The sequence below is a fragment of the Danio rerio genome, chromosome 13 (genome assembly GCF_049306965.1).
Source record: "Danio rerio strain Tuebingen ecotype United States chromosome 13, GRCz12tu, whole genome shotgun sequence".
In the NCBI taxonomy this organism is placed as follows: domain Eukaryota; kingdom Metazoa; phylum Chordata; class Actinopteri; order Cypriniformes; family Danionidae; genus Danio; species Danio rerio.
The window spans coordinates 1715837-1743520 of NC_133188.1; the positions used below are offsets into that span (position 1 = coordinate 1715837).

Sequence of the window (27684 nt, forward strand, 5' to 3'; positions counted from 1 at the left end):
ATTCTAAAAAAAAAAAAAAAAAGTCTTTGATGGTTGGTTTGATTTTCACTTACAGCAAAAGAATGTCCTTTGCAATTCCTCCAATAACGCTATGTCACTGTCAGAGTGTTTGAGATGGTCTGGTACTAAGCCAGAAAATACATATCAGTGATTTCAATCACATAACACTTATTTTATATTTACAACACTGAATTTCACTTGAGTACTAGCAAAACATCCATTTATAATTCATAAAATACACCACTGTTGTTGTTTCTGACATATCCAAGTGTGGTAGCATGTGTGGTTTTTGTTTATGAATTCTTAATGTAGAAGTTAGCTTATTCTGAAAAAATAATAAAAAAAGCCATTAATAACATTTTATATTGTGCAATTTGGGTTGCCGTTTCTGTGTGGAGTTTGCATGTTCTCCCCGTGTTGGCGTGGGTTTCCTCTGGGTGCTCCGGTTTCCACCACAGTCCAAAGACTTGATGAACTAAATTGGCTGTAGTGTATGTATGTGTGAGAATGAGAGTGTATAGGTGTTTCCTAATACTAGGTTGGAGCTGGAAGGGCATCTGCTGCGTAAAAGATATGCTGAAATAGTTGGCGGTTCATTCTGCTGTGGAGACCCCTGATAAATTTGGGACTAAGCCGAAGGAAAATGAATAAATTAATAAATTGTGCAATTTGTACACTATCAAAAAAAATGCATAATGCATATTTCAGCAGAGATTTGTGAGGTAACTCAACTTAAACCCACTCAAGTCCAGTACTTAGGTTAAAAGCTGAGCCTAACAATTAGTCAATTGTTTACAGTATCTACAGTACATGCTTGCTTTTAGACAGAACAAGTAACTCGAAATGTCCATCCCTAATAAGTGAAGTTTATTCATAAACTAATTTCGACAGGATCACGTGCTTATGATTTATCACGGCCGGTCTCGTATTTGCTAATCACTATCTTCCAATCATAAGAGCCCTAAGCTACTATAAATAACCACAGTTTTCAGTTCATTTTATCTTCGCTTGGAATAAAATCCTTTACCTCTGATCGGGCGGCACGGCGGCCCAGTGATTAGCACTGTGAGCTCCACAGCAAGAACACTGCCAGCCCTCGTCCCACCAGGCAGGTGGGCATTTCTGTGATGAGTTTGTATGTTCTCCCCGTGTCTGCGTAGGTTTTCCCCGGGTTCTCCGGTTCCTTTCCACCATCCTAAGACATTCAACATACATAACAATCAAGCATTTGTCTAACCCCTCGTGTTCCCTTAGCTACCACAGCCGGGGAGTTCTGAGATCCACCGAGCTCAGGCTCCCCTCTCGCTCTGCCAACGGGAGGAAGCCCCGGGCTCGAGGATCCCTTGAGCTCGGGGCTCTCTCCCGGGACAGCATGCCAAACAAGCTTTTGATGGATCATCAGCTAAGCTAAAGAAACAAATGAATCAAAAATAGAGGTGAAAAAAGAAATTAAAGCTTGACATTAGATTTAATGCTCCTAATTTACGCAGCTAACAAAATGATGACAAAGCACATTTCACAACTTTATGAAAGAATGATGGCAGTTATTGGAGTATTTGTATGCGTTTGTGATCTTTCCCCAAAGAATAAACATAACATGGATCATTTTCAACATGTGCAACACAGCAGTCTTCTTGTGGAAAAGCAGACACCATGTCATGTTGACACCAAATGTGTTTTATATGCAACAGGGAGCTCCTTTCCCCTTCGCAACTGCCGCAGGCATCGACTTTTCTAAATCTACTCTCATTTTTTTGTCTTCCTAAACAGTTTGAAGTACAAAAACTCAGAATCTACTGCGACCCGGAGCAGAACAACAGAGAAACCGCCTGTGAAATACCTGGAGTTGTGAGTACCAGAATCTTGGATGTTTCTATTTTTGCCCTTTCAACTACCCTGCTAAAAAATCCAGCTTAAACCAGCCTAGGCTGGTTTTATCTGGTCGACCAGGCTGGTTTTAGAGGGGTTTTGGCCACTTCCAGGCTGGTTTCCAGCAATTTCCAGCCTGGTCTTAGCTGGTCAGGATGGAAAATGACCAGCTAAATCCAGCTAAAACCAGCTTGACCAGCCTGGTTTAAGCTGGACATAGCTGGTTTTGGCTGGGCTCCCAGCCTGCTAGGCTGGTCAAGCTGGATTTAGCTGGTCATCTCCCAGCCTAACCAGCTAAGACCAGGCTGGAAATGGCTGGATACCAGCCTGGAAGTGGCCAAAACCCCTCAAAAACCAGCCTGGTCGACCAGCTAAAACCAGCCAACCAGCCTAGGCTGGTTTAAGCTGGATTTTTCAGCAGGGCTATATTCCGTGTATTAATGTCATATCGAGTTAAGAATGGCTTGATATTTGAACGGTTTGATCTCGCTACCAGACAATTCTATAAAAACAAAACAGTAAAACACAAAGGACTTTGTTCGTTTCGTTTGTTTATCTTTCGCGATTCCAATAATTCCCGTTCAATGTGTTTCGAGTGTGATCTAATCTGTTCAATTTCACCGACGAACTAGAGGAATCTTTTCAGGCTCAAACAGAGCATGATATTCGCTCAAAGAGTTTATTAAAAGTCAATCACGTATTTGCGTAACACGTCATTGTTCTCAAGTCACTAACTCAATCTGGCACTGATATCTCCTTCAGACTGACTGTTTAGAGATGTGGGCCATTTGTAAACACTGTGTGTGACCTCATTTTGCTTTTCTGCTTGCGCATGCTGCAATGAAGTCTTGCACCTCTAAGCTGTGTTTTCTGCCAATGCCCCTTCATGTATTTTGGCTCCTTTCATTTTTTAGGATGGAGAGGTATGTACTTTTGAAGATGGCTTTGCTCGCTTTGAAAAGTAACTGCTAGCCTCATTTTGAATTGCAGAGGTAAGAGCTGCCTCGTTTTATATTGGAGTGTCTAATTCAGGGGTGTCCAGATTTGGTCCTGGAGGGCCGTTGTCTTGCAGATTTTAGCTTGGACTTGCCTTAACACACTTGCAAGGATGTTGCTAGAAAGCCTGGTAAGAGCTTGATTAGCTGGCCCATGTGCATCTGATTAGAGTTGGAACTAAACTTTGCAGGACACCGGCCCTCCAGGACCTAGTTTGGACACCACTAGTCTAAGCATTGTCTTAGCTGGAAAACAACATCTACCAGCAGCTTTGAGAACGAATGGCTGAATGATGCTGGTGTGCCAAAAGCATTCAATGAAACTGCCTGCATAAATGTATGAATACTCCAAATAATATCAAAGTATAGTATACTACCACAAAATCATAGTAGTATCTTGGTAGTTTTGGCGTATGATCGTATGATGCCTTAAAGTCAGCACGAAGGCAGATTGTCAAATAGAGAAGAAAAGGATCAGTATTTTATAAAACAGTAGCTATGTTTACATCCAAAGACGTGATGTAAATTTATGGACAAAACTGGAATATGGTATAAAAGACGTGCAAATAAAGCAGCGAATGAGTCAAAGAGAACAAAATCATCACTTCCTGATTATCTGGTGTCAAAAATAAACACGTCATTTGCTGTGGTAGGAGACGCTGCGTGAATCTTAAATGACTTGCACCTCAGAAGACAATGCTGACAAGCAGTAAGTGTGTGGTGGCGCTTAAAGACGCGGAGCACAGATGCTCTTTACTATTCTGGAGGTAATTAATAATATAACAACACTAATACTGAAATGAAACAGTAATCACATGACCTTTTTAATGCGCACGCTGGAATTTGTTCTGTAAAAGCGTTTCCATCATAGTTCATGCACATTTTTTCTTATCAAATAAAAGGTTTATTAGTTCATTTTCAAAATTGATGTGCATGTTGGCATTTCCAAACCACTATTTTTTTATGCGAATATCTAAATATGCATAAAAATAGGTTGATGGAAACAACTAGTAAGACCAGTCAATTTTGCTAGGGTCGAAAGGGATAAGGGGCTTAGAAATCCAGCCAAAAACCACACCCCCCTATCCTCACCCCCCAAAAAAAGAAGTTCCAATTCACCCCGCTGAACATCCCCTGTGACAATAAACAATCTTTACATGTTCCTCCGGCCATTTTAGGTATTTTCATAAGAAAAAAGTCAATTTATAATCCAATGCTAACTGACATAGCATGTTACAGTAGAATATAGCTATAAAATAATACGCGAGATGCATGAACCCACTGTGATTCAACTATTACAGAAACAGATGTGACATCACATCTAGATAAATATGTCTAGATATCTATATCGTATCTAGATAAATATGTCTAGGTATCTATACCACATCAAGATAAATGTCTAGTTACCTATATCACTTCTAGATAAATATGTCTAGGTATCTATATTGCATCTAGGTAAATATGTCTAGATATCTATGTTGTATCTAAATAAATATCTAGATATCTATATTATATCTAGATAAATATGTCTAGATATCTATATCACATCTAGATAAATGTCTAGATATCTATATCACATCTAGATAAATATGTCTAGATATCTATATCACATCTAGATAAATATGTCTAGATATCTATATCACATCTAGATAAATATGTCTAGATATCTATATCACATCTAGATAAATATGTCTAGATATCTATATCACATCTAGATAAATATGTCTAGATATCTATATCACATCTAGATAAATATGTCTAGATATCTATATCACATCTAAATAAATATGTCTAGATATCTATATCACATCTAGATAAATATGTCTAGATATTTATATCATATCTAGATAAATATGTCTAGATATTTATATCATATCTAGATAAATATGTCTAGATATCTATATCACATCTAGATTAATATGTCTAGATTTCTATATCACATCTAAATAAATATGTCTAGATATCTATATCACATCTAGATTAATATGTCTAGATTTCTATATCACATCTAGATAAATATGTCTAGATATTTATATCATATCTAGATAAATATGTCTAGATATTTATATCATATCTAGATAAATGTCTAGCTTTCAATATTGTATCTAAATAAATATCTAGATGTCTATATTATATCTAGATAAATGTCTAGATATTTGTATCACATCTAGATAAATATGTCTAGATATCTATATCACATCTAGATTAATATGTCTAGATATCTATATCACATCTAGATAAATATGTCTAGATATTTATATCATATCTAGATAAATATGTCTAGATATTTATATCATATCTAGATAAATATGTCTAGATATCTATATCATATCTAGATAAATATGTCTAGATATCTATATCATATCTAGATAAATGTCTAGCTTTCAATATTGTATCTAAATAAATATCTAGATGTCTATATTATATCTAGATAAATATGTCTAGATATTTATACTGGATCTAGATAAATGTCTAGATATTTGTATCACATCTAGATAAATATGTCTAGATATCTATATTATATCTAGAAAGCTAGTTTAATTTTCATTTTTCTGAATAATTAGCATGCATTTACATTGATATGAAGCACATTTTATTGATTGCAGTTATTACACCAAAGCTACACACAATTTATACTGTGAAAACAAATATTAAGCTTCATCAGTAGTTAGAACTACTCAGTTTGGTGAAACAGTTGTATTATTACCTCATCAGCTTCAGCTTCTCAAAATAATGAATGAATGATGACAGTGCAGTGGCGGGAATTTTTTTTAACACTTGGCGTGTGACAACAGTCCCACTCCCACCTGCCAGTAGAACAGCCGACTATTTAAATACTCGACACAAAAGCTGCATTAAGTGTAATCCGTGTGATTTATGTGGTTATTTTAATTACTTGGATAACAAAATAAATGTTATACAACCTTTTTTTTAAGATATTGCAAAAGATCAGGGGCTTTAGATTATACATCAGGGACCCCAAAGCCCCTCCCTCGCAACGCCACTGGTGCTATGAAAGAGCTTCAACAGTTTTGGTTGTCTTTCTCTCCATTACATTTCGCTATTTCAGATACTAGGCTGTACAGCTGAATGAATAACAAAGATACTACTAATAAAGAGAAGCTGTACGCTGTTTTGTCACAGAATTTAGTTTTAACATAAAGATAAAATGACATGTGATGCTTTATGAGATGCAGCATAGTAAATCATTTTGGTTTGTTTTTTCAGTGTGCTAATGGACCAGGAGACATCGATCCAACCCCTGAGCCCTGCATCTGCCCACCAGGGCCACCCGGTACCCCTGGAATGACGGTAAAATAGCCTGTCCCACAGCCCTTTAGTGCGTCTATACAGCAGAATAGCTTCTATAATCTCTTCATCGCATCAAAAGCCATTGCACTGCACGTAAAAGTCAGAAAAAGGCAAGTTTGAAATTTATAAGGTCAAGCCTGTGCTTGAAAACACATGCTGCTTTTCAGCAGGTGATCACCGTAAAATGAACAACATTCCCAAATATGTTGAGAGACGGATCTTTTAACTGCAATGTGCTCATTTAAGAGCTTTAGTACACGGCTGTACTATAATTGATATTTAATAATGGTGCTAATCAATTGAATTTATTTATTTATATATATATATTTAATTAGCATCAATTGGTGAAGGATTTAGCTTGACATGGGAAATGCATTTGCAAATAGACTTTGCTTTTTCCTTTGAAATGTGGCAGTCACTGCGCGTTCACGAAAGCGGAAATGCAAACGGTAATGCATGATTTGCATTGCATTTCGATTATGACACAATTTATGCGTCCACATATGGAAAAATCCTATTTGCAATTGCATTTGAACATTGTCCGGGATGTACTTCCATATTTACAGGTAGTTAACCCTTGTGTATTGTTCAACCTGACTACTCTTTCGTTATGTTTGTGGCTGTTTTTGCCCCATGACGTCCACTTATAATAACATTTTTGATTGTAAATCCAAATAATCATGCATTCTTGCTTGTTGCTGGTTGGAAAGAGGCAACATTTGTCATTTTTTACTGTTGATCATCAGTTTGCAGCATTAACACTTTATTTTAGATAGGCCTGTGCAAAATGGTTTATGGCTTTGTTTGAGTTCTATTGAGTAAAACGGCAAATTATGTCGTGCGTGCATAAATACACTTACTATGTTTACTATGTTCTGAAAGCTGAGGGGACTTTTTTATTTTCTCAAACACTCACACTTTACTCCATATAAAAGCCAGAAACTTTGCACTGTTTTTTGTTTTTTGCACTGCAACTGATGCTCAACAGTAACAAATGACAAATGTTACCTCTTTCCAACAGGGAAAACCACCAACAATCAAGAATGCATGATTATTTGGCTTTGAAATAAAAAACGTTATCATAAGTGGACGCCATGGGGCAAAAACAGCCTTCCCAACAGGGAAAACCAGCAACAATCAAGAATCCATGATTATACAGTACGCTGTCATGGCTTTGCAATCAAAAAATGTCAATATAGTAAAAGTCAATTGGGGTAAAAACAGCCCCCAGCATAACAAAAGGGTAGTCAATTTGCCCACAGTGTATTGTTGAGTTTTTGGAAAAAAAAAAAAAAAAAATTCCAAAGCATTTTCCCAAAATATGTGTCAAAATAAAATGCGTCATCAATAATCATGTGGCCAAGTTAAGCCTCAAAATCAACTCAGGGTGGATGAACACATCCCCACCAGCACACAATTTTGTAACAGAATATTATTTTGCAATAAAATTATGTCAGTATATTTATATTGATCATTTAATCACTTCTTTATAGGGAGAACGGGGGAAAATGGGAGATCCGGGTCAACCTGGTCCAGCTGGTGCTGATGGTAAGCCTGTGAGTACTACACAGTTTAATACAACCTCAAATTAACGTGAGCACATGTCGAGTTCAGTGAAGTTTCCAGAACATGCGTTAAGAACTGGTATTCTTATCATTTCAGTATGTATTAGGGTACATGATGGTCTTTCTGGTGATATGCGGCATTTGGATCTAAAGCGGATCCTCTTTGGGTTGCTGTAATAACAACAAATATAAAATGTTGTCCACAAGTGTAAAAGCATTGACGAAGATTTTTATCATTTTAAAAGGGCTGCAGGATATTGGAAACAACTGATATTGCAATATTTTAATTGTCTGAGATAAATATTGCGATATGGGGTATAATATAGCACTATTTGATGGTTTTCTATAGAGTTTAACAGTATTCAGGTACAAAAATTACAGAATCACAATGCGAAAAAGGCTTTTCTTAGCTTGCTTTGTCTCGTTTCCAGCCCAAACATATAAAAATATTTTAACCTCTCTTTAAATTTTTCCTTTCAAGGTTTTCCTTAAAACAAACACAACTAAGAGGGGCAAGCAAATAATCTTGTTTTCGTATTGAAATTTAGATATTTGTTATTAATATTAAATGTTGACTGTTCCTGGGGTTCGAACTGAAATAGGGAAGCGAGCCTTCAGTCATGCAGCCCCCTCATCCTGGAATACTCTTCAGTCTGAACTAAATATGTCTGAGCTCATTCCAATTACATCGTTTCGCTCTATCCTTTTTAACAAACAATAGTCCATTTCTCAATGTATGTGTTTTTAAAATATTTTAATGTGGTATAGCTGAGCAACTAAACTGTATTTTTATATTATCTTAATTTTCTATTTATTATTAATATAATAATAATTATTATTATTTCATAAGTCGTGTGTTGCGGACCTCTTGGCCAGGTCAACCTTTGTGAATTAGATTATCTTGATCTCTGTTATTTGTATATATATATATATATATATACTTTAATCTGTTTAGATAAAGAAACATATACATACATACAGTTGAAGTCAGAATTATTAGCCCCCCTTTGAATTTTTTTTTAATCTTTTTTAAATATTTCCCAAATTATGATGTTTAACAGAGCAAGGACATTTTCACAGTATGTCTGATAATATTTTTTCTTCTGGAGAAAGTCTTATTTGTTTTATTTTAGCTAGAATAAAAGCAGTTTTTAATTTTTTTAAACACCATTTTAAGGTCAATATTATTTGCCTCTTTAAGCTATATATTTCTTTTCGATGGTCTACAGAACAAACTATCATTATACAATTACTTGAATCTACATTTAAACAACCTGAAAACTGTATAAAGCTTAAGAAATGTGAAATGTTTTGATTTTACCATAATATTTTTATTTTTTGTTTTCAGTTTGTACACATTGAAATACAACATTTTACAAACATTTTACAACAATAACCTTGTTGCATTTACAAATTATACAAAATATAAGGATATATATATTTACAATAAAACTAAAAGCAAACAACAAACAAACGAGCAAAAAAAAAAAAAAAAACTTAAACTGCTCTTTTTGTCATTAATGGTAATCTATTCAATCATGACAATCATAAGGAAATATGGCATTTGGCATCATTTTCCAAACTAAACAAAAAGAAACAACAACAATACTTGTAAGTAATGAAAAAACTAATTTTATATTATAAAATAATTATAAAAATGGCTTCTAAAAAAAAGTCAATGGGCACCAAACAAAGTACTGTATGGCATATTTGGGGAAAACCCTTTTTCTAACCTACATTCGTGTAAAGGTCAAGTCACAGCAAGACTTACTGTGTAAATAAACAGAATGGCCTTTGATAAACTATAATAAAACTCATGTCCTGGCAGATGCACTGAAACCTTCCCCATAAAAACATGTAGCAGAGAATCATGCAACATTCTCACGTCAACAATATTTTTAATTCAAAATCAAGTCTGAATTTCAAGAACCAGTGGGGTTTATTTTATGGCTCAAAAAACTAAGACATTATTGTCGTCGTCCAGCTGGAGTCTGCACAAATGGTTCATGTAGGCGTGTACAGATTGCAAAAAACTAATAATAAATTGCAAACTCGAGGCACAAATATTCAAGATGACCTCTTTTTCCCCATTGCAAGTTAAAATTAGTTTTCCTTTCACAGCAAGAACAGCATAGTTAATTCATATTTAACCCTTTTAAAAAATAAAACATAATCAACATCAATCATAAAATCAACATAAACATTTAAAAATGAGTTGAAATGTTGTAGTTTGTATTTGTTTTGTTTGATATAACTTATTTTCATTTAAATGTGTTATCGTTCTATTCTTAAAGATGATTGGTGCATATATGTTTACGATTAGGCGACTAATGTTTTAATCAGTAAATCACAGCAGGCGAATGTTAACATTACTTTGATTAAGCTTGAACTTGACTTAGCCAGAGAGTTAACCTGCCTCGGACCAGGCTAGTTTCCCAGCATAAGTTGCAATTGTAACTGAGCTTAAACTATCGTAAATTTGATTTATGAAACCGAATCCGCTATTAATAAACCTGACTTACCAAAATAAGCCTGGCTGATTCTCTAAGCTTAGTTTATGGAACATCAGATCCCAGATCTGCTATTGAGTTAACCTGACTTATCTGAATTTTGAGTGTGCTTATTTATCTTTGAAACAAGTCACTGAGTAAACATGTGGTGGCATCCACTGTTTGAGTGATGTTAACCAATCATTCGTTGCACTGTATGAGTGATGTTAACCAAGCTCTAAGGGGGACCATATATAGTTAGCAAGCTCTTTTTTTGAGGTGTGCTTTGATTTCAACACATTTTGGACTGGGAAATACATTGAGTAATGCTAATTTGATTTTGTTATTTTATATTGACTATGACATTTGCATGACTGCGAGTCAGACTGATATGAGATGTCATTTCTTCATTAAAGGGTGTGCCAGGATTTAGAGGAAGTCCTGGCATTCAAGGCTCTCCTGGCATTGAGGTATGGATGCATGCTTCAGAAATGGACATTCCCTATCAAACATCATGCTGCACTTGACCATGCTGTTTATCTGTGTTCGGGCAGGGGCAACGTGGAGCTGACGGACATAAGGGGGAAAAGGGAAGTCCTGGAGAAGCAGTAAGGAGCGTTTTTCATTATGAAAACATATGAAGCATTTATATGATACAGCAAAGACATTAATATCAGCAGTTCTGATCTTCATTCCCACACAATTTGCATTTATTGTCACACATGGTTTAGTTCATGCAGCTTTCTACTGGGGAGATTTGTTAGGTAAAGAGAGCATGCAAAATGTGCAGAGGTGTTGGTATTCTCGACTAATCTCCAGGATGAAAACCACTGATCTACGTAGCTACATTTACACACCACCGAATAATCCTTTAGCAAATGCACCAGCAATTTAATCCAACTCAAAAGGCCTCATGTACACTCAATCGATCAGGGGTGCGTTTCCGAAAACCATCATTAGATAACTGAGGTTGCAAGTTGTGTTGTTACAAGCATAGTTTGTCGATTTGGCATCGATTTGGCACTTGTACGCTTGCAGTTACACCTGTAGAGCTGTAGTTGGAATCATAGTCCCTGGTTGTGTTTTATTCACAGTTATCCTTTATGCCCTATTCCTTTCGAACGTCCAGCATTAAACTTGGAATAATAATAATAATAATAAAAAACCTTAAAGTCATCACTCTTAGGTGTAATTTGCTTTCAAAGTATTTTTACAGTTCTGTTTCAGCGATCTTCATATTGACAATTGCATCTGTAGTGCATTTTTACACAGCCGTGGCTCATGACGAAAGCTATACTGTAGGTGACCAATTTTAAAAAGCGGAATTTACGTCTCCAAAGCTTCTGAAAACAAAAATATATAGCATACGTTGATGGTTTTAATTTAAAGCAGGTTATTTGTTAAGAACTGTATCACTATATGACATGGGTGTGCTGGTTAGAACATTTCTGCAGTGGTTTGCATGTGTCAACTTGTAAAAGTCTTTATTTACAATCTGACACATTCAAATTTGGACTTTTACAATAAATAAAAAATATATAAATAAACAAAATCCCAATTAATAATAATAAAAAAAATAATAATAATCATTATTTTTATTAAGTAGGATTTTTTTCATTTCTTAATAAATAGCTTACTATTACAACGATTAACAATTATGATTTATATGAGATTAGAATACGTGTTAGCTAAGTGGTTGTATGTTTTAGAATAGAATATTGAAAACTCTCAATAATATTTGTAAAAGAAACATAGGCAGTTTATGTGCCGTTTATATATTTCAATTAATATGTTAAACGTGTGCATGTTTTTACCAAAACTAGTATTAGATTTTTTTAAATGTGTGTGCTTGTAAATCAATATAATTTGCACAAAAAGTTATGTTTTTTTCCCTTTTAAGATGTTGTCATTTCACACCATTTAGAGCGTCATTATGGACGTTTTACCTTATATCTAACGTGGTTCAAACGACAGATCTGTGACAGAGAAACTACATCTCTGTAGTCTGTCACTACATCGTTCTTTTCCCAATTGATGTGTCGTACTATCATAGTTCAGCCATGTGTTAAGTCAATGTTTGGGAAATGCACGCCTAAGTGAACTCTATTCAAATGAAGTTGAATAGATGTATAATAGGTGTAGACCTTTCCTAATCCATTGGAGTGGACATGCAAGTAGAGATCTGCGCGGGACTAAATTTTGAATCTCGCTCCCGCCCGCACCCGCCAGGTTTTAGCCCGAACCCGACCGCTCCCGCTTATATTAAGAATTTGTTGTCCCGCTGCCCGACCCGCCCCGTTTTCTGCCCGCCGCGCCCGATCCCGCTAAACAGCGGGGGAGAACATAACCGACAATCACCCAGCTATACAGTCCAGACAGCCAAGCTGTCTGTATAAACACACACACACACAGCACCAAGCACACACACAGACAAAGCTCTCTCTCTCTCTCATACACGCGCGCACTAACACACACACAAGCACCAAGCAGACACACAGGCGTTTGCTGTTATATCAACTCAAAGGCTTGTAATACCATGTATCAAGTACCAATGTAATACCAAAAAGTTTTATATAAAGGTATATAAATACTGAGTCGCGCCAGCTCCAGGCCGCAGCGCACATTACTCTCGGGCCGATTCCGGCGCGGATGCGGCAGCGTCGGCTCGCTTACGGCCGCCGCATCTGACCCGATTGATTCGGGCCGGAATCGGGCAGCGAGTCCACGAGCATCCAGCCTGAGTCCGGCAGCCGGAGCCGGGCCGAGTGGTAAGTCTCCGGCAGGCGAGAATCTAGCCGGAACTGGCCCGAGTGTGTGTGTGTGTGTGTGTGTATATATATATATATATATATATATATATATATATATATATATATATATACACACACACACACACACATCTCTCTCTCATTCGCGCGCACGCACTAACATACACACAAGCACCAAGCACACACACACAGGCAAAGCTTTCTCTCTCTCTCTCATTCGCTTAGCAATATCACTCCTGTCCCAAATTAAACCTGTTACCGACCGCTCCCGTGAGTTATTCGGAAATTTATTCCCGCGCCGCAGAAATCTGGTCGGGTCCTGCGGCGCCTGCGGGACAGCCTTGGAAATGCAGACCTCTACATGCAAGTGTTGTTGATTGAGTGATTTAGAAATGGCATAATTACGCATGGAAAGTAAATTGAAGCTGCTGTTTTTGTAGAATGAAATGCCATAAATGTCATGTATTTCTGAAATTCACTCTGTGAAGGGGAGCAGAATAATGTCCCATCAGTCCTCACTTCATAATCTGACCCAGGTGACTCGTTTCGGCCATAACAATGAGCAATTTACGGCTTGGTAAAGTTAAGCAGCAAGGCACAGTTTCTCGTTCTTGTTGTCTCCTAATCTGGACCAAAAATGCATCCATTTAAACTCAATCAGTTTATCGAACTTGCATGTGAACACTGTTTTTGATTCATCATTGACTCAAATCTAATCCCAACTCACCTGGATGTTGCCTCCGACTCCTGATCTCCTCATTTCTCAGTCTTCTCGTCTCCTGGTTTCTCCTGCACTTCACCCATTACCTGCAACCAAAGACTTTCAGTCTGGACAGGCAGCATTTTATACACCTATTTATTAAAAAAGTTCAGAGAAATAACTCATTTATCTGAGAACAGGAGTTTCCCTAAATGAAACAGTGAAAGTAAACATTCGAATGAAAATCTTAATAAAGGCATAAACACATTAAGGGTTGATAACCAATCAGACAACGTCTCTCAGAAACTTTGTGTCACAAGAGTGTTTTGGCAATGATGATTGTACTTAGCATATGTATGAACTTAATTCATGTGGATGTATAACTATTTCCGTTTAAATTACTGAAATCTTTTGTGTGTGTTTGTCTTTAGGGTGACAGAGGTATTCCAGGTTTACCTGGGCCACCTGGTAAAACAGGTGAAAAGGTCAGTTTTAAGTTTCAAGTGTTGTTTTATACTTAATATATAAATTAAATAATTTTACTGAACTTTGTTGCTGATAGTAGAACAATGGGTTACAATTAATTATTGGTGCTCAAAATATCTTTCCATTTACACACACTGGCGACTTTGAAATCTGGCCATTCTCCTCTGACCTCTGGCATCAACAAGGCATTTGCACCCACAGAACTGCCGCTCACTGGATATTTCCTCTTTTTCAGACCATTCTCTGTAAACCCTAGAGATGGTTGTGCGTGAAAATCCCAGTAGATAAGCAGTTTCTGAAATACTCAGAGCAGCCCGTCTGGCAGCAACAACCATGCCACGTTTAAAGTCACTTAAATCCCCTTTCTTCCCAATTCTGATGCTCGCTTTGAACTGCAGATCGTCTTGACCATGTCTACATGCCTAAATGCATTGAGTTGCTGCCATGTGATTGGCTGATTAGAAATTTGCTTTAACAAGCAGTTGGACAGGTGTACCTAATAAAAGTAAGGTGTAATGGGCTATTTAGGTTAGGATTAATCTGATTGGTTTATCAATGATTGCAGATGAGAGACCAGCCACGATTAATCATTTCATGTGCTCCTCTTGAAATTATGGTGCTTTACAGTTCTCCACAGTTATAACATTGCCCAAAATCATCATATCATGACATTATCACAATGTAGTAAAATAATTACAACAAATGATGACACTTTGAAAACATGGGGGAACTCAATGACCAACATATGCATGTATATTAGTCTAAACACTAAGATAAAAAAGAATAAAAATAAAATTATGATACTTGGTGCTTACCTGTACTTCTGCTTATCATGACGGATGAGTCTGCATCTTCATGAGCAGGCTTCAGTTCTCCTAGACAACAAGTATTTACCATCATTCAATGTTTGAGGCTAGAAACACAGCACTGTTTAAATGTTATTCAATAGTGTGTATGCTAGGTGTTTCTAACATTTCTTATGTAAATTTAATAATAATAATAATACTTAATTTAATAATATTTTATTTATGATGCACTTCTTACACTCAAAGCACTACAGTGTATAGAAACAAAATAAGAATAAATAAAAAAAATCTAAACAATCTTGCATAAAATCACAGTAATAAATCACACCACAATAATCAGTAAAACAATAATAAAACAAAATTACTAAATAAGTTGCACTGGAAAATCACAAATTAAATGCTTTACTAAAAACGATGAGCCTTAAAAAGTTTCTCAAAGCAATCTTATGAATTTAAACTTTCTTAAAGCTTACATTTATTAAATATTTATTTAATATTTAATACTAGATTGCATCATTGAAGAAAAGCTTGATGTAAACAAGATAAGTGATCCATTTAATGTGTTGTTAGCCATGTGTTGCTTGTGGTTTGCTGATGTTTACCTGCATGGCGTGCGAGTTTGCATCTTCGTGAGCATGTTGCTTTCTTTTGGACAAGTCTGGACCCTCCTTCGGTGTTTTAGTCTAGAAATACAGTACGTTAATGTTTAAATGATGTAACATTTAATATTGTGAATATTCTGGATGCTACTTGAGGTCAATAACCGCCAGTTCGCTTAAAAGCAATTTTATAATAAAAGTTAATAATTATAATATTTAATCAAGAACTATATTTTCTGTATAATATCGTGAAATAATGGGAAGACTTACATATGAGTGATTAAAGACTCATCACAGATGCTGCTAGCGTCAACGTAAACTGTTGACAGCATGCGTCATCTTTACGCACGCCTCACAAACCCCGCCCTCCAAAGACACAGCAGCCAATCCGACGTCAGTAAACTCGTGCCAGTGCATGAACTGATTTCTGTTTCGCTAAAACTAATTTTGCGTCTCTTACAGGTAAAATCGACGCCAATTTTATGCATCAATATTTCAGCGTCTTCATTTTAAGCTATTCTAATATTTATTAGAATATTATTAGAATTATTTTAAATAATTCTAATAATTTTTAATAATGTTTTGTTCTTTTCTAATTACAAAAAAATCGGACTATACTTCTATAATAATAATAATAATAATAATATATAAACTTCATTAGAAAGAAAGAAAGAAAGAAAGAAAGAAAGAAAGAAAGAAAGAAAGAAAGAAAGAAAGAAAGGAAGGAAGAAAGAAAGAAAGATTGCAGCTGCCTATTTGTTTGGCATCCATGTAGCTTTGTAAGTGATTTTGAAGTGTTTCTCTGTTGTACTGTGAACTTTAAATGTAAGAGCACACTTATTATTTAATTTCAACCATTGTTTTTTTAACCTTAATGATTGTTTGCTTTCTCCTTAGGGGTCCGCTGGTAATCAAGGCATACAAGGACCACCAGGAAAAGATGGGCAAACGGTATTAAAATTTTCTGCTTCATTTTATAAACTCCAAACAGAGCATAAAGCTTCTTGTTTTTTATATCCAGCTCTTGCAGTCCTCAAAACAGTTTTCTTATGTCGGTTGACACGAACGTTGAGCAGTAATGCTTTGTAGTCTTGTTCTGAGACTCTTTGTGTAAACAGAGGCTTTCGCGCAGGCTCTCCGTTTTCCTAGCCAACCTCATATCTGTAATCCGTCTGGAATAACAGCTAATGAACTGCTGGAGCGTTCCCTGCGTGATATTAGTTAGGAAATAAATCCCGGTCCTGAAAAGTATTGATATCATCTTGGATTGAAACATGATGTACTTTGTGTTCAGTTAGATGCTGTTGATAAAAGTAACAATAGATTTCACAAGTCAAGTCGTTCTACTACACTCTCAGGAAAAAAGGTACACGGTGGTACAAATAATGCTCCTTAAGCAACAGTTTTGTACCTTTGCAAAAGTTGTACCTTGCTGCAGCCAGGATTCTGACCAGAACCAGAAAATCAGAGCACATCACAGCATGTCCTCAAGTCTTTACACTGGCTCCCAGTTACATTCAGAATAAACTTTAACGTATTATTAGGAGCTATAGCTACTAGCTATTGTTACTATTATTACTATTAGCTATTACTATTGTTATTCATTACAGATTTGCTCACTGAATACAAACCTCACTCAGATCTTTAGGATTAAATAAACTAGAAATTCCAAGAGTTCAGTCAAAGCAGGGTGAATCGGCCTTCAGCTACTAACAGCGCCCCCTGCTGCTGGAATCAGCTTCCAGAAATGATCAGATGTGCTTCAAGATTGGGCACAATCACATCAAGACTGAACACACATCTGTTTAGCTGTGCCTTTACTTAATAAGCACTGTGCTGCGTCTGACAGATCAACACAATTTCACGGCAATTCGTAACTTTTTCATTTAGTGACTAATTCGTATGAATTCGTACGATCTAATTCGTACAATTTGGTACGATTTGCTCATCCCCCAATGACGGTTGGGGTTAGGTGCCACGCCTCCTTTTTAAAATCGTACCATTTCATACGACTGAACTCGCACGAATTCGTACGAATTAGCCACTAAACTGGCAAAACGTAAAATACTTACGTTTTCTCGTGAGATCAGGCTGGACAGATCACACTACTTTGTTCTTTTTTTTTTTTTTTTTTATAACCTGTTTTAACACATTTTAATCTGTTTTTGTCTGTTTTAAATATTTATATTGTTTTTTTTTTATTTTCTTATACTTGTCTTTTCATTCTTGTTTAAGTAAATCACTTTGAATTGCCACTGTGTACGAAATGTACCATATAAATAAACTTGCCTTGCCTTATATGGTACAGAAAAGACCTCTTATGATGCTGTTCTGTACCATTTATGGTCCAATTGAAAAGAAAATACACAATTGTTCTCATAAAAAAGGTACAAAAGTGTAGAACAAGTGTCCTTCTTTATTACAATTTCTATGAAAATAAATATGACTGAAAAGGCAAAGTGATTTTATGAATAATTTCTATATTAAAACATGAATCATCATTTAAAAGCATATGATTAAAGAAACTTATTTAACTTAAAAAATACTTTTGCTCTATAGTTGTAGACACGTGGAAACCTGTCCACAAAGTCACACACAAGCTGGATATCATTGATATTTTCCAGTGTGTGTTACATTCCGAGTCACTACCGGTGTGTGGTACATTCCCTTTCCATAAGGAATCTCATTCATTCATTCATTTTCTTGTCGGCTTAGTCCCTTTATTAATCCGGGGTTGCCACAGCGGAATGAACCGCCAACTAATCCAGTTTTTTTAAGCAGCGGATGACCTTCCAGCTGCAACCCATCTCTGGGAAACATCCACACACACATTCACACACACTCATACACTACGGACAATTTAGCCTACCCAATTCACCTGTACCGCATGTCTTTGGACTGTGGGGGAAACCGGAGCACCCGGAGGAAACCCATACGAAGGCAGGGAGAACATGCAAACTCCACACAGAAACACCAACTGAGCCGAGGTTCGAACCAGCAACCCAGCGACCTGCTGGATAAATTGGCGGTTCATTCCGCTGTGGTGACCCCGGATTAATAAAAGGACTAAGCCGACAAATGAATGAATGAACTCCGAAATCTTCCAGATGACAAGAAGAGACTGAAGGGATGCGTGGATATCTGCTCAATTACAGAAATAAACTCTGTGATCTGTGAAATCTGCTCCAATATGCCTTTCACTGCATTAACATGCTGTCTATTTTAGGGAGAAAAGGGAAGCAGAGGCCTTGCTGGTCCACCTGGATATCCAGGAGAGCCTGTATGTACTGTACATCCCTCAATCATGTCTGCACGTTATTTTTGTCTCATGCTTTAATGCCCTGTTTTGTGTTTATCAAGGGAGCTCCTGGCAGAGATGGAAAGGACGGGGCTCCGGGAGCAATCGGTTTAAAGGTCTGTACTGATCTAATTCTCCTCCCCGTAAAGAGCCGAACATGTTTGATGGCTTCCTTGAATTGTGAACATGGACCATTGAGAATATCTGGCGGGCCCGCTTTAAGGAGGCTACGCATGATTTCAAAATGCAGTATTATCTGACAGAATCGCATGAAAAAGTATGCTAGTACAGAATCTCCGCATGGAAAGCCATAAAAGGTTTTGCACCATCGTTTCCTCCTTCATGCTGATCTACAGTGTCTTTTTCCAGGCTTACACATGGCTTTTATTAAACCAAGATGTTCGCCGACATTTTGGTGGTTGCCTATATGATAAATCCTGGGTTATTTGCTTGGTTTCAGATCTTTAAACATGCACTGTTCCCTTAAGGTTCAGCCAATGGAGGTGTGCTGGGCAGCTTATCAACAGGACTTTTCTTGTTAAACAATTGTTATGCTACAAATACACTCGCCATGCTTAAATAGTCTTTGCTTACAAACCTTTTTGTTTATGGACAAAGGATTAAAAGCATATGGGAAAGATTTACTGCATCTTAATCACGCTTCAAGAGACATCAATAATCCTTCACTGCGCCTCATGTTCTCAGTCAAGAGACACCGAATTCACTGTAAACAAACACACAATACTGCTGCATTACATTTTTAGTTGAATCAAAGTAACTATTTAAGTCATCTCAGCTTACATCAGGCAAACTGACTGAAAATATTAAGTTAAACTTTGTATTAGCAAAAAATAAATAGTTAAAACTTGTTACAACTAATTATACGATTAAAAACTATTTAAATCCAATTACTTGACTGCATAAAATACAAGATACTAGTCTTATATATATATATATATATATATATATATATATATATATATATACACACACACACACACACACACACACACACACACACACATATATACACATATACACACACACACACACACACACACACACACACACACACACACACACACACACACACACACACACACACACACACATATACATACATATACACATACATACATACACACATACATACATACATACATACATACATACATACATACATACATACATACATATATATATATATATAAGACTAGTATATGTATATGTATGTATATATATATATATATATATACACACACACACACACACACACATATATATATATACACATACATATATACACATGCATACATACATACATACATATATATATATATATATATATATATATATATATATATATATATATATATATATATATATATATATATATATATATATATATACTGTAATTTATTAATATACACTCATCGGCCACTTTATTAGGTACACCAATTTTGACCTCCATTTGCATTTAGAACTTCCTTAATCCTTCATGGCATAGATTCAGCAATGTACTGGAAATATTCCTCAGAGATTTTGCTCCATATTGACATGATAGCATCACACAGTTGCTGCAGATTTGTCGGCTGCACATCCATGATGCCAATCTCCCGTTCCACCACATCCCAAAGCTGCTCTATTGGATTGAAAAAAGGAGGAGATGGGGTGGAAAAGGGGCTTTTTCCAAAACGAAGATAGAGCAGTAGGGAGAAAACTATCCATTTATAGTAAGCTTGGATCACTCTGATTGGATTTTTACTGATCACAGATGAGAAGCCAGTCGTGCTCAGTCATATCACCTGCTACTATCAAAATTAAGTTATGAAACTCTAGTCCAATTATTAAATAAATTCTTAAATCAAGAAGCATTTTCCAGACAAGCAAGAAATTGTCTTGTTTTAAGAAACAATATCCCAAAACAATCTATTTTTTCCATTTGACATACTTTTACTTTCCAGATTATTTTGGTTGTTTAAAGGAAAAACTCACTTCATTTTAATGTATTACTTCTTAAAACAAGACAATATGTTTTGCTTGTCTAGAAAATGCTTCTTGATTTAAGAATTAGTAGATATTTGGACTAAAAATGAGACAAAAACTCTGCAAGAACCACATTTTTTGCAGTGTAAAACTGTGTGAAAATGTCATGTTAAATGTGTAAAAGTGTAATATTAAATTCAAAGCTCATTTTTTCATGTCCAAAAAACATTATTTCATGCATCTATTTAATTTATAATAAACAGATATGCTGATACATCACTGTACATTTTTTTTCTGATGTGTTTCTCAGCAGTGAAGTCATCATAGTTGTTAAACTCAGAGCGCAGTGAACAGAAGAGCACAACAAATCATTACTTTACAATCCTATTTGCTCAAATAATAAGAGAAAAACTCCAGGACAGTGTTATCAAGACTTACAGAAGAGGAAAACAACAGTGTGAGACTGATAACGGCAGCCAGAAGAGAGAATAATGTCAGATTTACTGTCCTGCCCTCATACACACTGCACTACACACACCTCACACAAGCGTTCAGTCCTTTTTTTTCGGTGCAAAGATGATATAATACATACTTAAATATATATTAAATATATATTTAAATATATATTAAATTAAATCTATACATTAAAAACTTTGGGTTTAAGATGCTGATGAACCTTAAACGTGTCTTGTGAAATGAGTCCATTGCACCAAACAGAAGTGCATAAATGATGTCTACTTTCCAATGCACTGTCATCTCCCAGTTCAGACAAAGAGATTTCTCGCACTTTGATGCATGTGATTGGCTGATTAGAAATTTGCGTTAACAAGTAGGTGGACAGGTGTACCTAATAAACTGGCCAGTGGGTGTATATACGTGGCTAGAAACACTGTACATTTTTTTCTAAAGTGTCCGGAGCCTTTTCACAATTGCATGTTTCTCAGCAGCAGAATTCATCACAGTTGGTTAACAGAGAGCGCAGTGAACGGGAGAGCACAACAAATCATTATTTTACAATCCTATTTGCTCAAATAATAGGAGAAAAACTCCAGGACGGTGATATCAAGACTTCCAAAAGAGGAAAACAACAGTGTGAGACTGATAATATAGATTTACTCTCCTGCCCCCATACACACTGCACTACACACACCTCACACAAGCGCTCAATCCTTTTTTTTCCGGTGCAAAGACGATATAATACATATTTAAATACATATAAATGTTCATACATTAAAAAAATCTATACATTAATAACTTTAAAGGGTTTTAGATGCTGATGTGTCTTGTGAAATGAGTCCATTGCACCAAACAGTGCATAAATAAAGCATACTTTCCGATGCCATCTCCAAGTTCAGACAAAGAGATTTCTCGCACTTTTATCCTGACTCTGTGATCTGTGCCTCCTCAGGGAGATCCAGGACCGCCTGGAATTCCTGGACTGGATGGAAGAGAGGGACATCCTGTGAGTATATCTTAAAAAAACGGCTAAGATCATTGCCAGGTGTTTTAGTGGGTGGACTGCAGTTGAATAACACCAGACAGCGTTGAAGAAAACTGACCCCCTCCCCTCCTTTTCACTGCGTCTAATACAATGTTCCAGTTTGGCCGACTGAACTGACATGATTTGAAGTCTTATTGGTGCTTAAGTCTTTGCACCTGGACTGGGCAGTGGAGATTTGAGCGTATAGCCTGAGGAGAAGTGACTCAGCAGTGCAGTTGAGCAATCTAGAGCTGCCAGGTGAAGATCATCTTTAGAGAAATAGGCCTGCGAGTGATAGTTTCATGCCTCTTCTGGGAGAACGTCTCAAATATGAAGCCTGCTAATGCTGTAAGTGGAGCCAGATAGTCTTAGGACAAGCAACAAACTTAATGTATACAAGTTAGACGCAATATATCGTAAAAGTATCGTTATCGCGATAATATATGTGCAATTTACAGTGTAAGTCTAAATTATTCGCCCTCCTGTATATATTTTTTCCTCAATTTTTGTTTAACGGGGAGCAGATTTTGTCAACACATTTCTAATCACAATAGTTTTAATAACTCATCTAATAGCTGATTTCTTTTCTCTTTGCCATGATGACAGCACATAATATTAGACTAGATATTCTTCAAGACACTAGTGTTCAGTTTAATGTGACATTTAAAGGCTTCACTGGGGTAATTAGGGTTAAGTTAGGGTAATTAGGCAAGTTATTGTATAACAGTGGTTTGTTCTGGAGACAATCCAACACTAATATTGCTGAAGGGGGCTAATACTATTGACCTTAAAATGGCTTTAAAGCAATTAAAAACTGCTTTTATTCCAGCCGAAATTAAACAAATAAGACTTTCTCCAGAAGAACAAATATTAGAGGAAATACTGTGAACAATTCCCGAATCTGTTTACAATAATTAGGGAAATGTTGAAAAATATTCACAGGAGGGCGATTCATTCATACAACTGTATGTATTGCAGATGTGTGCGATTAATTTATTTTATGCATTAGTTTATCTAAATTTGACCAATAAGATAGGGCTTTACTATCTTTGGCCCCGCCTCCCCAGTAATTGCTGTTCAGCTATTGGTTGGAGCGGCCCCAAGCTGAACCCAGAGCTAAAAATAAACACTAATGGCGGGACAATGACAACAGTCAATCAGAGCCTGAATATCTGCTGATGTTTTCACTCATACAGTATTTTGAAGACTAAATGTTTGCACGTCTTCTACTGTTTTTTTTTTTTTTGACAGAATTAATTAGGTCTGAAAAAGGCGAGGCAGTGGCACAGTAGGTAGTGCTGTCGCCTCACAGCAAGAAGGTTCCTAGGTCGCTGGTTCGAACCTCGGCTCAGTTGGCGTTTCTGTGTGGAGTTTGCATGTTCTCCTTGCCTTCGTGTGGGTTTCCCCCACAGTCCAAAGACATGCTGCAGGTGAATTGGGTAGGCTAAATTGTCCGTAGTGTATGAGTGTGTGTGTGGATGTTTCCCAGAGATGGGTTGCGGCTGGAAGGGCATCCGCTGTGTAAAAACTAGCTGTTTTGTAAAGTTGGCGGTTCATTCCACTGTTGTGACCCCGGATTAATAAAGGGACTAAGCCGACAAGAAGAAAGAAATAGGTCTGAAAAATATCTCATAGTCTTTTGTTTTAATATCATTCAATAAATAAATTGTTTAAAAACATAGCTAATAAAAATAGCATTTATATCGTAAGAGATACTGTTATAGCAGTACTCACCAACAATATCCAATATCCAATCATTTTCCAGTGTCGTGCAGCCATGACACAAATGCATTGTCTTCGATTTTAGATCTGCTTCAGAACTCAGATTTTTACATTGGAAATCAACAAGCGGTGATCAACACAATGCAAAACCTGATTATAAAACAGAAATGTCTGTTAAAAGATATTGCATGCAAAATTAATCGTCATTATTTACTCGCTCTGTTTAAGGTTTTTGTTAAACCAATTTGTCTACTGTTCAAATTGACTACCCTTTTATTACGTTGGCAGTTTTTGCCCCTTTGACCTCTACTTCAAGCACATTTTTTGATTGCAAAGCCATGATACCAAATAGTCATGCATTCAAACAATCTGCCAATGGGGTAAGCAAAATTATCTTATTTCAAAGCAAAATATTGCACTTAATATGGTTGTTTTTGCAGTGTTCAATAAAATAACATTACAAAGTTCAATAAAGTCATTTATTGGCCTGCTCTGCATAGAAAACTGGTCATGCAATGTAATGCACAAGTTAGTTTTCACTCTGCACTATGTCTTTTTCAGTGACTTGACAATTTATGTCCTCAAAGCAATGGAAGGTACTTTCTGCAACAAGTTTCCATGTTCTCTTTAATGGTCCCTGTAGAACAAACTCAGACCAAACATCTGCTTCCGCTTATCGTGGAAAATGCACCATGGCTTTGTTGGATATGCTAAAATTGTAAAACATTGTTTGTTTTGCTGTTCATTCATAAACCACAGGACCAGCTATTTTCATATTCAACCTCTCGAGAGACCATTTAAAGTATTACTAACACTAGTCTGTGAAGAGTAAATCAATATAGTGAAGTGTCCACAAAAAGCATGTCAGCTCGCTAATTACACTGCAAAAAAAAAAAAAAAACGCTTGTCTTGCTTCTAGTCTAAATATCTAGCAATGCTGAAACTAAGAATCATTTTATAGACATGCAAAATATCTTGTCTTGTTTTAGAAAATAATAAGTCAAAATAAAGTGAGTTTTTCTCTTAAAAAAGCAATATAATCATGTTTTTCCTTTTGACATAATATCATTTTTCTTACCCCATTTTGAAATTTAGAAAATGTACTCACTATTTATTCATGCTCATGTGGTTTCAAACCTTTCCAAATTAAAAGAAGATATTCTGAAAAAGACGAAAACAGATAACCCTTGACTACCATAGTATGAGAAACAGATAGTGGGCTCTATTTTATCAATAACAAAAGCATTAGGAGCATGTCTGAATCCACTTTTGCTATTTTAAGGATGGAAAAATACGCTATGTGCCCCGGCGCGTGGTCTAACAGGGCTGTGCTTTTTCTCCTAATGAGTTCTGGTTGTGTTTTGAGCATAACCTGCATTAAACCAATCAGAGTCTCGTCTCTTATTCCCTTTAAGAGTCAGTTGCGTCACTCCATGGTGCATTTGCTATTTACATGGCGGACTTTGTAAGAGTAAAAACTGAACGCTTTACTGGGGAGAAAACAGTAAAAAAGAGCATCTGCAGTGCGAGAATAAAGAACGAGCCTCCTCCATTCAGCCCCTTTACTTTCTCTTTACTTTAGTTTTACTCTTTACTCCTTTACTTTGGTGGAGAGAGGCCCACTATGTCACGATTACCATTGTACTTCATAGATCGCTAGATCTCACACACAAACACTAATGGACTACAAATCCGCCATCGTTGGACTCCATTTTCATACATGCACTTCGCTCACACACACACACACACACACACACGCGCTTCCTCATTCTGACTGATTACACTCGCACCACCTGAGCATTGTCAAAGACTAATTACACACTATTTAAGCAGCACACACACTCACTTCCATGGCCGAGTCTTGTTTACTGTTAGTGATAATTCAACATGGCTTCTTAGTCTTGTTCTTCCGTGCGTTTACCTTAGCCTTGTTCCTAGTTATCCCTGTCTGTTGCCTGCCTTCCGACCTCTCGCCTGTTATAGTGACTACTGGATTCGCCTTTATACATGGGTGATGGGATGGGTTGCACCTGGAAGGGCATCCGCTGCGTAAAACATATGCTGGATAATTTGGCGGTTCATTCCGCTGTGGCAACCCCAGATTAATAAAGGGACTAGGCTGAAAAGAAAATGAATGAATGAATGAATGTAAGCCACTTAACTGTAGCGTGTGTTATATTTTCCCCTGTGTTCAGGTCCTGTTCAAAAAACGCCTGCCAATAACATTTCACAGCATCAACATTTGCACATTCAAACATTATACTTGGCAAAAGTTGCTTAAAACATTTTATACATTGACTTTTCTTTCACTTCAGTAAGACGATGTTCAGACCGTTGAAGTCCAGACAGCTGTTTCTCAGGTTAGACCTACAGCGCTGATATACGAGATGCACATAATCACAACAGTGCAACTTTTAAAAGGGTTGAGGGGAAAAGTCATGCACACACACACACACACACACACACACATGAATCATGGAAACAGTTCCTCTGTGTCGGCAGAAGAGTCTGATGCCCGGCCCTGTACTTGTAATAGCATGGCCTTTTGCTTAGCTCCTGTATTTGGATTGGTGTTTGATATTCGTGTTCCCCTGCACGATAACACCATATGTGTTTTATATAGTACTATTACACGCTGTCTGGAATACTTGACTCTGATTGGTTTCATTGCGGCATTCCAAGGTAGGGCGAAGCAGTGGCGCAGTAGGTAGTGCTGTCGCCTCACAGCAAGAAGGTCGCTGGTTCGAGCCTCGGCTCAGTTGGCGTTTCTGTGTGGAGTTTGCATGTTCTCCCTGCATTCGCGTGGGTTTCCTCCGGGTGCTCCGGTTTCCCCCACAGTCCAAAGACATGTGGTACAGGTGAATTGGGTAGGCTAAATTTTCCGTAGTGTATGAGTGTGTGTGTGAATGTGTGTGTGGATGTTTCCCAGAGATGGGTTGCGGCTGGCATCCACTGCGTAAAAACTTGCTGGATAAGCTGGCGGTTCATTCCGCTGTGGCGACCCCGGATTAATAAAGGGACTAAGCCGACAAGAAAATGAATGAATGAATGAATTTCAAGGTATGTTATTCCCAGATAACAACCGCTGAAATGATAGCACAGGCTCATCTGGGTACATTTGCTCATAACTTCATTTAATATGTTTGAAACACATCCTTTCGTGGGATGATTCAGTAGTCATTTGATTTATGAGTCATGTTAAATGAAGTTTTGTAGATATGGCATTGATTTGAATAATTTATTGACTGCTGACAAATATATCTTTGCTTGCACTGCCCTGAGCATTTTTAAAGACGTCTTGCTGATTGCAGTGTTTTACATAAATAGAGCTGCTGGAAAACGTTGAAGCGAGGAAATGTTTTCTGCAGATTGGCGCACATACATCATAAAAAGGAAGCATTCAGAGAGGAAATGCACGACCACAGAGATGCTTTAAAATGAAAAAAATGACAAATCTTGGCACGTCTTGGCATGTTCTGCTGTTAATCTTAACTTTCCAAAGAGCTAAAATGCTACGCTTTCTAAAAGCAGCAAACAGAGGCATCAATCTTTCCATGTATTGTTCCGCATGTTTGAATGCAGTTTGATATACGGTTTTTACTGTTTCAT

At 36.7% G+C, this 27684-nt stretch overlaps 1 protein-coding gene and 1 long non-coding RNA gene across 7 annotated transcripts in view; one reads left to right on the forward strand and one right to left on the reverse strand.

The window, feature by feature from the left end:
* The window catches only part of col21a1 (collagen, type XXI, alpha 1), a 71425-nt gene that overhangs the window by 11567 nt on the left and 32174 nt on the right, over window positions 1–27684 (forward strand). For 2 of the 6 annotated variants that reach the window (XM_017358912.4, XM_073920494.1), the window contains exons 7-16: window positions 1771–1848; window positions 6093–6176; window positions 7670–7732; window positions 10647–10700; window positions 10785–10838; window positions 14130–14183; window positions 16487–16540; window positions 18816–18869; window positions 18950–19003; window positions 22282–22335. In XM_017358912.4, the coding sequence (XP_017214401.1) occupies window positions 1771–1848; window positions 6093–6176; window positions 7670–7732; window positions 10647–10700; window positions 10785–10838; window positions 14130–14183; window positions 16487–16540; window positions 18816–18869; window positions 18950–19003; window positions 22282–22335 (603 nt within the window). Of the gene's footprint in view, window positions 1–1770; window positions 1849–6092; window positions 6177–7669; window positions 7733–10646; window positions 10701–10784; window positions 10839–14129; window positions 14184–16486; window positions 16541–18815; window positions 18870–18949; window positions 19004–22281; window positions 22336–27684 lie in introns of those variants that run through there. The other 4 variants (XM_073920496.1, XM_068212984.2, XM_073920497.1 and 1 more) reach the window with 4 other exon arrangements.
* On the reverse strand, window positions 9053–15910 carry LOC141377091 (uncharacterized). The gene is made up of 5 exons (XR_012389063.1): window positions 15860–15910; window positions 15593–15673; window positions 15000–15111; window positions 13726–13805; window positions 9053–10827 (listed from the first exon to the last, which is right to left on the reverse strand). It is a non-coding gene; the product is annotated as an uncharacterized lncRNA (long non-coding RNA).